The 10537-nt window shown below is 40.6% G+C and overlaps 1 protein-coding gene across 1 annotated transcript; it reads right to left on the bottom strand.

The window, feature by feature from the left end:
* Window positions 1–6262: 6262 nt before the first annotated feature.
* LOC114859483 (trace amine-associated receptor 1-like) lies at window positions 6263–10462 on the bottom strand. Its single transcript, XM_029157670.2, has one exon. The coding sequence runs from the start codon at window positions 8339–8341 to the stop codon at window positions 7496–7498; it is 846 nt and encodes a 281-aa protein (XP_029013503.1). The 5' UTR covers window positions 8342–10462; the 3' UTR covers window positions 6263–7495.
* Window positions 10463–10537: the final 75 nt, after the last annotated feature.

Raw genomic sequence — 10537 nt, 5'->3', positions numbered from 1 at the left:
GAGGACACTCATATTTTTATTGTGTGTGTGTGTCCTAACCCTTTGTATTTAATTCTCTTGACGTGGCTCAGATTTTGAGCAGACCAGCATAGATTTGAGCTTCCCTGTGTGGGATTTAATTTGCACGGAAGCACCGCTTAGTTTCACTGGCTGTAGATTCCACTGAGAGTAGCCCGTTGTCTCTTTCCACTTCAGTGAGTGGCACTAGTTAATGTTCGTACACCAATTTGTAACACTAACCTTCTTCTCCTTAGTTTGGCATATTTTGTGTCTAAGCTGTGGTCACTTGTTTGTTCAAACACTCTGCTTGGGTTCGATTCCCGGAGGCGGCCCTGGTGCCTTTCTGTGTGGAGTTTGCACGTTCTCCCCGTGTTTGTGTGGGTTCTCTCCGGGTTCTCCGGCTTCCTCCCACAGTCCAAAGACGTGCATTAGGTTGATTGGACTCTCTCCATTGCCCGTAGGTGTGAGTGTGTGCGCGAATGGTTGTCTGTCTATGTGTTGCCCTGCGATGGACTGGCGACCCATTCAGGGTGTACTCTGGCTCTCGCCCATAGCCAGCTGGGTCCAGCTCCCCCGTGACCCCACATTAGGGAGTAAGCGGTTTAGAAAATGGATGGATGGATGGTATCATCTATTCCAAAGAAGATCAAAACTACTTCACAAGTGCAAAAGAAAGGACACACTCAACAACCATGTAACGATGAAGGAGGAGCCAAGTACTTGAGAGTTCACACCTGGTAAGAGTAGTTGATTGTTCACACCTTCCCCCAGCCCTTTGTTCTGATAACGAGCCCATCGTTTACAGGTGGAAGGGGAAACCTTACTGAAGGTAAGGTACTGAAGGTACTTCCTTCAGACTGAAGAAGCCACTGGATGGTGGTGAAAATTTTGAAACTGCACCAACATGACAGTGTCATGTTTTGCAGCAATTTGGGTATTTTATTCTGGTCTGTTTCTGGGTTTGTAGCATCGGTAATTATGGCAACTGGTTTTCTGATTGGTTTCACCTGTGCCTGTTTTTCTTGTGTGTATTTAAGCTTTCATTTTGGAAGATACTGTAGAGAGAACAGGCACCTTACAGCCTCAACTGAAAAGCTGAGAAATTGCAACTTTGTAAAATTTCTGTAAAACTTGGATGTAGTGTGTCCTTCAGGAGCTGTTTTCTTTTAGAAAAAAGCATTTGACTCTTCTAAGCAAGCTCAGATAAGAACAACAATAGAAGCCTCATGTCAAGCAGAACGGCCGATATACAAACCTGGTCAGACTGGTTTTACACCAGCGCCTTCTCCCAAAGAGAAGAGTCCTGCTCAGGTTACTGTTACCTGACTTGATTTTGATTTAAAATTAAATACATTTCTATTTAAAGGATACATTTGTAATACATGACTTAAATGAAATGGCAACTCATTAATGAACTAATTTGTATATAATATTTAACCAAAACAAAAATTTGGAATAATTTATAATCATCAGTCGAGTAATATTACATGCTTTATATATTCTAGACGAACATTATTCTGTGCCATGACTAGGAAGTTGTTAATCACTCTAGAAATAGTATTTATCAATCATCAAACATACTGTATGCAGTGTTAAATATTGGGGTCAGAGTTTTTTAGGTAGCTGTAAAATTAAGTGCCAAATACAAGACCCAAACCTAGAACTCTGAGTTTGAGCCTTGTCAAATGCTTTACCATTCATTTGTGCATCACACAGGTGTTAATGGTGTGCCCCCCCTTTGAGGCTTCTTCCTAAACTAGCTTCCTTCTGTGAGCTGCTCAACAAGAACATTTCCCCAATGTAGGATCAGTAAATAGTATTGTATAAGAAACCAAGTTTATTAGAATAAGTACAAAAACTACTGTATAGCTGTTTTTTTATTCTTTAAACAGACATATAAACATTAAATCAATGTTTTATGCGTTAACGAAACTATCAGTGAATAAATGTTGAAGTTTAGCGTTGTTTTAATCACATAAAATAGAATATCTGGTTAAACTGTAACTCAATCATTGATTTAGTATTGAAGAATCACCTGCTTTATGTGCAAGAGTCTATTCTAACTTTAAAGCAGAAAATCATACAGTAGCAGTTTTGAATAAAACACCCTTTAGTCAAACATTAATAAACCACATGGATATTTTATTAAATAATGAGAATTTAATCATTAAACTACTTACTTACTACTATATGTATATTGATGAGCGCTAAATTTACTTGACCATTTTTTCAACCAGCCAGAAATACGTAACAACTAACAAAGTCCAGAAGCTTCTTCAGTCTAAGGAAAGTTGCACACATTAGTTCAACTTCACTTCACACAAGAAACTACAAACTCTTGACTCAACTGTCAGACAACCTCATCTGAGTTATGGGAACCAGATATATTTGCAAACTGCTTAATAAGAAAATACATCAGGGTTCCATCCCTTTAAAGATTGCTGTCAAATCAAGGCTTTGTTAACATGATGCTGTATGGGGGGACTTAGTGTCTGTTCGTAGGTAACCCTCACAGGACCATCGGCCTAGTGGTTAAGGCACAGAACTCTCAACTGGAGACCCCTGGTCTAAACCATGTCTCTGGTGTCTTTTGTTTACTGCGTGTTTAGGCTTCCCACCTGGAAAGGACTGGCTCGTCAGTTAAACAAAGGACTGTGTGGTGTGAAGACCATTTAACAAGTGCCCCATGAAGAACACCGACTGTAGAAGCTCCCAGATAAACATTTTGACTCTAGAAGTAATGTGTTGTAATGACTCAACTTTCAGACAACCTGGTTTAGAAAGTGGTCAAATGAATCTGTAAATTTAACCCAGCAGAGCTAAATCAAGTTAAACTGAGGCAAAAATTAGCTTACAACATGCTGGATGTTGCCAACTTCACAGCACAACACCCTGATTATATGGGTGGTGTGAACAATTCACAACACCTTTTTATCAATATATTTTTTTACAATGATGCGTCTTATACATCGTCTAATTATCTTTTGGGAGAATTTGTTACCTCCTGGGGTTTATTATCAGTCTCATCTCATCACTGAATGTTTGTCTGTGTCTGTTTTCAACTGACTCGGATCTTTAAGTCTCGTTCAGTAAAGTGAACGAATCATTTCGAGTCAGTCGTTCATTTCGTTCATTTACAGCAGGTAGCGCTGTGGGTGTTGTAATAATGGCTGCAGTTCTCAAACACTATATACTATGCTACTAACAGCGTGACAGTGAGACTTTTAAAGCAAAGCCTAAACATGACATTATTATTATTAATATTATTATTAGTAGTAGTATTATTATTATTATTACTACTATATTATTATTATTATTACCACTATATTATTATTTTGTGGCAAAGTATAAAACAATTAACATGTTACTAGAATTTTCAAAAGTATTTATGAACACACTTATCACTCTTTACATTATATACACATTTACAAGATTCGAAGACCACCAATTAATTATGATTCCATGAATCAATAATGTATGTCGGCTGTCAGGTGACAAAGAAATGAAAGTCAGAAACCAAACATCGGTAATTTCCTTGTTTATCAGTCCACACAGCCCCGTAGCTGAGCTACAGCTGTCACATGACAAGTGAATGAACGAACGACCCATGGGAACGAGTCCCAAAAGAACTATAGTACTTAGTGCTCGCCACAGAGCCTGAGCTGTGAACGATGAACTATGAACGAGAACGAGAACAATGAACTAAATCGTGCAGCCGAGCTGCCTTTGGCTTGCAAAGTAAAAGTAAAACTTATTTTGACAATTACTGACAATTAGTTATTTTGACAATTACTTTTAAAGCAAAAAGTAACAATAAGTTCTCTAAAATATTTACCTGGTGCATGACATTATTATTATTACTATTATTATTACTAATATTATTATTATTATTGTTGTTGTTGTCGTCATCATATTTTATCATTGTGGCAGAGTATACAGGACCACAAAATCAACATGTTGATATAATGTTCACAAGTATTTATTTACAAACACACTTTACATTATATACATAATAACACTACACACATCTACAAGAATCAAGGACCACTAATTAATTATGATTCCATTATTAAATAATATATGTAGGCTGTCAGGTGACAAATAAATAAACGTCAGAAATCAGACATCGCTCATTTCCTTGTTTATTAGTCCACACAGCACCGTAGCTGAGCCACAGCTGTGATGTGACAAAAGAACGAACGAACGTTCCATAAGAATCGGTAGGAACGAATCAGAAACGAACTAGAGCGCTTGCTGCTCTACAGAGCCTGCGCAGTTCGGCTGTCACGTGACAAAAGAAGTAATCCTTGAGGAACGACGCTCAGTTGAGTCAGTCCTGAACAAATCATTTCGTTTCCGGTCCTGCTGACTGAGCTTAAGCAGCTGCTGCCATTTGGCGAGAGAAGGTACTGCAAGCAACTGAACGAGTCGTTCACTGAGAGGACTCATTCCCCCCTGAGTCATATAAAAGATTAGTTCATATTGAACGAATCGTTCACGAACACATCACTATTGTCTACTGTCTTTTTCTTTAAAGTGAAGATTTTTTATGACATGGATCTGTGTAGGATTGCATTGATTAACTGTGAGTAGTACGTCTAGTTTGATATCATGCAATCACAGATGTATTGTATGCTTTCCAACAGTTGTCCAGGTTTACAGGCAGAGGTGGCAGAGGAACACGACACCAATACTCAATAATAGTGGAAATAGGTGTCTAAACTAAGAGTGAACATTTTTTCAACTTAATTTTTGAACATGTTCTTAAAAATCATTTTTTTTATGATGCTGTAGCTGCAAGAGGTGAAGTCAATGTGAACTGGAGTGGGCGTTGAGCTGGAGACCGACGTGGGGCTAGTGGCATGGCATTGACCAGCACTCCTCAATGCAGCTGACATTGGTAGATCGAGCCGTGGACTCTTGCAATCTAAGACCATTTCCACAGGCCAAGTCAGTAAGCTGGTCTGACCGGCACCAGGTGAAAGTCTGATTACTTTTGACACATAAGACAAGACAAATTTAGAAAAGAACAAGACAAATTCAGAAACAAACAACATAGTGTCTGCTCTTGTAAAGGATAGCTGGATAGCTCAAAGTTGGCTAAAGTCGTCGTAAAGTCGCAGGACTTGTATACGGGTGGTCCCTGGTTCGAATCCCCGTTAGGGCGAATAAGCATCCAGTTTGGGTCCTTGGGCAAGACCCTTCAAGCTACCGCCTACCTCATAATGATGAGAGACAATGAAGCACATGAGATACCAGATACCACAGCACCTTGGCAAGAAGTGGACTACTAGAACAAGAAAGAAATGGCTAAGCGAGAACAAGGCTCTGTTGGAATGCTACTACTCAAGTAACCCTAGTCAGAGGGGTTACATGAAAAGAATGTGCAGCGAATGGGAACGGAGAAACCCACATTCAAGACTAGTAGCTCAGTACGAAACTAGTAGCTCAGTGTTCCAACATCCACAAACGGCAACTGCTATCACAACTTGAGATTGACGGGGTACAACACAAATGCTACGGCAAGGGGGAGCCAGGACGCCAGGTCAGAAGGGAGGTTTCACCATCTCCCCAACCGGAAATTGGGTAAAAAGCCCCAATGACAGATACGCTGAGGTCCCCCTCAGCCAAATAATAAACAATACTGGCTATGGATACCGAGTCCAGAACGGGGCCACCATAAGTCACCTCCTCTACATGGATGACGTCAAGCTGTACGCCAAGAGTGAGTGAGACATCGACTCGCTGATCCACACCACCAGGATCTACAGCTCGGACATTGGGATGTCATTCGGACTCGATGTGGGCGGATGGTGACAAAGAGAGGCAAGGTTATTCACACAGAAGGGGTCTCACTCCCAGAAGGAACAATAGAACAATAGCAGACATTGAGGACAGTTACAAGTACCTTGGAATACCACAGGCGAATGGCAACCTTGAACATGGAACATATGGAACTTATGGAACAGCAAGGATATTGCGCAGAACCCTCAAGCTTCCCGGCCTCTGGTAGAGGACCCGAGCTTGGAAAACGGATGAGACCACCCGCGTGGGGTGAGAAGGGAGTTTTATATATGTATATATGAGCATATATATGTATTTTGTAAATTAAGAGTGTAGATGAGTATGACATGTGGTCCTGTCTTCACAATTACATGTGTCCTTGGAAATTACCAAGCCCTTGCCTAAGTGTTCTAGAATAAAACTGAAGTTTAAACATAATTCTTTAGGTTTAAGTTTATTTGTTTGTGTTCATAAACATTTCTAGAGGAAATATGTGACAGAGTTTTAAATAGTTTTACACAAATTCACGATCAGCAAGAAAACTATTAGTAAATAATAAGCATATTTATTGTACACACGCAAGACAATTAATGCTCAGTTTAGTCAGTTCATATGTTGAGTCCATGTTTACAGACAGTTCACATCATCTTGTCACTATCTCTGGGTTTTGTGTTTGTATTTCTATCCTTTTTTAACTAATTTATTTATTAATGTTTTGTGGGTCGTGATTATGGGTTCTCCATTTGTCAGTCAGTCTGGCCACTGGCATAGTATTTTTGATATTTCCCACTAACGGAATTTTGTCGGGCGGCACGGTGGTGCGGTGGGTAGCACTGTCGCCTCACAGCGGTCCTGGTGCCTTTCTGTGTGGAGTTTGCACGTTCTCCCCGTGTTTGCGTGGGTTCTCTACGGGTTCTCCGGCTTCCTCCCACAGTCCACAGTGTATTAGGTTGATTGGCTTCTCTCCATTGCCCGTAGGTGTGAGTGTGTGTCTGAATGGTTGTCTGTCTCTGTGTTGCCCTGCGATGGACTGGCGACCCGTCCAGGGTGTACCCTGCCTCTCGCCCATAGCCAGCTGGGATAGGCTCCAGCACCCCCGTGACCCCGCATTAGGCAGTAAGCGGTTTAGAAAATGGATGTATGGATGGAAAATGGATGGATGGAATTCTGTCGGCCGTAGGTTTTCAATTCATTCAGTCAGTCTGTATGTCCGTTTCACGCATTACATCTAGTCTCTGACTGTATGTTCTGTGGTTAACATAGTCTGTGGTTAACATAGTGAACAGTGGTTTTGTTATAGATAAAAGCAACACGGATGCATTTGCTGTACATAAACCATATGAATTCATCATGTGACGCCTCAGGTTCTACAACAGCTGTTGGACGTAAAACACAAACGTCAAATCCACAGACAGTTTGAAACTGCATTATTGTAGTGGAGGAGAGAAAAGCACAGATCAGACTTTAGAGAACAATCTAACAACCAAAAAAATACAGAAGAGAGGAGACATCACATTTTAGTCGTCTTCATTCAGCACATACAACCACTTTACAATCACAGAAAACTGAGTTTCTCAGGATAATTTAACACAGCCTGTGTTTAGAGATCACAGTTAACATTACTGAGCATTTTAAATAGAAGTTTCAACTTTAGTTTAAACTTCAAAACATTTTTAATAACAATTAGTACATATAAAAAATCAAATTGAGTCTACTTTACACAGGCCTCACTGGACCTAGGCTGCAGTATCTGTAAAGTAAGAATGAGTTTAACAGATTTTCTAAACCAGGGGTAGAGAAAAGTATAAATCAAAGGGTTCAGACAAGAGTTTGACATGAGTAGAAAAACTAAAAAGTCATTAGTTGAAGTACCAATTTTGAGCTTGTATCCAGAGAGAGAGACACAGTAAGGAGGACTGTAACACATGAGAAACACAACAACAATGACACCCAAAGTCCTGGCTGCTTTGAGCTGTGACCTGTGAATAATCAGTGAACGCTGCAGTTTAACAGCTGCAACGTGGGAGCGCATGGAACGAGCCTGAGACACAGCCACCACAAACACCCTCACATACAGGATGATGATGGCTGAGATGGGGACGATGAAGCCTAGAATTAAGTCAACAGCTCCAATGACACTAATCACACATTCTCCATAGCAAGAGTTGAACCTGCCTGGTTGCTTTAGGTTATCATTTAAAACAATGAAACTGTATGTAACACAATAAACCCAACACAGGAGGATACTGAACTTAACTGTTTTCTTAGAAACTTTGGTGGAGTAACGCAGAGGGTCACATATGGCCAGATATCGGTCGACTGAGATCAACACCATGTTTGTTACTGAGGAATAAATAGTGATATATGGTACAAAAAAACACACAGTGCACACCAAGACACCTAGAAACCAGCAGGGTTCTATCAATAGAATCTGAAATGGCATCACAAGAAGACCGACAAGGAAATCGGAGACAGCCAGAGAGAGGAGGAGGAGGTTGGTGGGAGTGTGGAGCTGCCTGGAGGGAGAGAACAGCATCACTGTGAATATTATATGCATCAATTTATTACTAATTAAATTTTGCAAATATCAGTACATGTCTGTAATAAATGTATTTTGCAAAGCTGTTAATGAAAATGGTCAATAGTCAAGTTTTCCAGTGCAAATCATGAAAGCATGTTAAAATCAAAACATTAGTCTCTGCCTGAAGTGGGAGATGGAGACGATGACCAGCAGGTTGAGAATCGCAGTGAGCAGAGACATGCAGGAAACTAGAACATAAATGAGCATTGCCTCTGTGTGAGGACGAGCGTATTTCTTGCAGGAGGTGTTGAGGAGATGTGGAAAGCAGAGTTCAGGCTCCTTCAGTGTCTCCATCATCAGAGAAGAGAAGCTGCTGAGGACTCACAGCTTCCTGAGCAGAGCTCTGCTCCTGTAACTCATTTATCAGTGTCTCTCTGAGTCGTCTCACCTCTACTCCCGGTCTCTCTCTCTGACCTCCCTCCCTCATTCTGACATCGTCATCCTAATTTACATTGTCTATAGTACGAAAAGGTTAATGTTTGCCTATCGTGACCGATGCACATGGTAACTACGACATACTAGCATTGCCTTCATTGACCCTATGACAGGACTATTAGACTGTTCTACTTCCTAATCCTTAGCCTCTTTCACAAACACACAGAGGCTGTTCCTGGACTCTGGCCGCGAACTGTGGCAACCAGTCACGCCACCGGGGGTGCTCCTGTTGTTCAGTTTTGTTCCCTGTAGTGATGTGACATGCGCAAAAGAATTGGCTCCGAGAGACGATGCTTCTTAATCAATCAGAAGAGCTGGCTCACATCGAGTGAAAGCCGGCTCCCAGTTTTTCCTTTTTCGCTGCTTACCTCAGTGTTCACCCTGAGCTCTGCTCAAGGTAGAACTTTGTTTTGATTGGTCAGCAATGGCAAAAACAGGGCAGATACTCACCAAGAAAGGAAATCAGATCAATTCATCTAAGCTGAGGCATCTGACTTTTTTGAATGCCAGCCTTTACTGAGGACCATAATACTATTTGCTTCAGTTTGGTTCTGTTCTGTGGATGTGTTCATGCAGTTCGTTTTTGTTAATTTGTGCAAAAAAGTGTTTGCTTAAAATAGTAAACAAAAGGTAGAACTGTTTTTTTTAACAGAATGAATGCACAAAATTAGGCAATTATAAGGTTGTTATAAAACTATTTTACTTGAGTTTGGTTCTAGTTCTGTTCTGTGGATTTATTTGCAGTTTTGTTCAATAAAATGTGAGCCGGCTCTTCTTTGGGAGCTGAGCCGAAAGAGCTCTCTGAAAAGAGCCAAACTTCCCATGACTAGTTCACTGGCATCTTTGTTGGTACTTGTTGTTCTTGTGGTCATCAACATCACTTCTTGTTTAGTCCTTGAGTGATTGTAGTTTCACCCATTTAGTATTTAAGATCCTAGTTTGAGCAGTCTTTGTCAGTTTGTGTTACTATGTTGGTGCCTACTCAGTTCGTCTGTTTGCTGGTTTGTGCCACTGTGTCTATTGTGTTGCTTTCGCCTTTAGTTCGTACCGTGCTTGTTCTTGTCTATGTTACATGTTTAGCCTCATTGTTTAAATAGTGTATCTTAGTTCATGTTTATTACTTTGTGTTCATTAATTGGTTGCCTGATCATTTCTTTCTTTCTCCCCTCTCTGTGTTTGTAGTATGTATTTATATTTGATAGTGCAATAATTGTCAAAAAGTATCAGTATTGGTATCAATATCGGCAATACTGGTCCAGTATTTACTTGGTATCAGATAGACTCTAAACTTTGCAGTATCGCCCACCCCTATGTCACAATAAATCACAATGCCTTGTGTTTTTATGCCTCATGTTCGGATCTTGCGCTGTGGAAACAACCTAGACATTCATGAAGACCCTCCTGAAAGTCATTAATTTTGTGTCCCCTTTTTTGGGATTCACAGACCTTTCTAGAACAAATTTGTGAAACATTCATGATCCACAGGAAACTAACCTTATGTTGTTTACTGTTCACTAGACAGATGAAAGACCTGATGCTGTGATCAGTCCGTTCATATGGTTGATAGGGGTGGGAGGATCAATCCTAATATCGATAATATCGATACCAACGGCAGTATTGATATCCTTACCTTTCCTGTCTGCACCTCTAAGTGCCTGTGTGTAAGCGGTGTGCCTGTGCGCCGTATAGCAGAGTGAAGCAGGCACACACACAACACGCCCCTCCACCCATTTGCTT

This window comes from Betta splendens, chromosome 7 (genome assembly GCF_900634795.4).
Source record: "Betta splendens chromosome 7, fBetSpl5.4, whole genome shotgun sequence".
Lineage (NCBI taxonomy): Eukaryota > Metazoa > Chordata > Actinopteri > Anabantiformes > Osphronemidae > Betta > Betta splendens.
The sequence above is the reverse complement of the archived record's forward strand: the minus strand, read 5'-3'. Positions and strand labels throughout refer to the sequence as shown.

Coding starts and splice junctions, on each gene's coding strand:
- LOC114859483 (XM_029157670.2), bottom strand. CDS start 8,341: ATGCATATAATATTCACAGTGATGCTGTTCTCTCCCTCCAGGCAGCTC.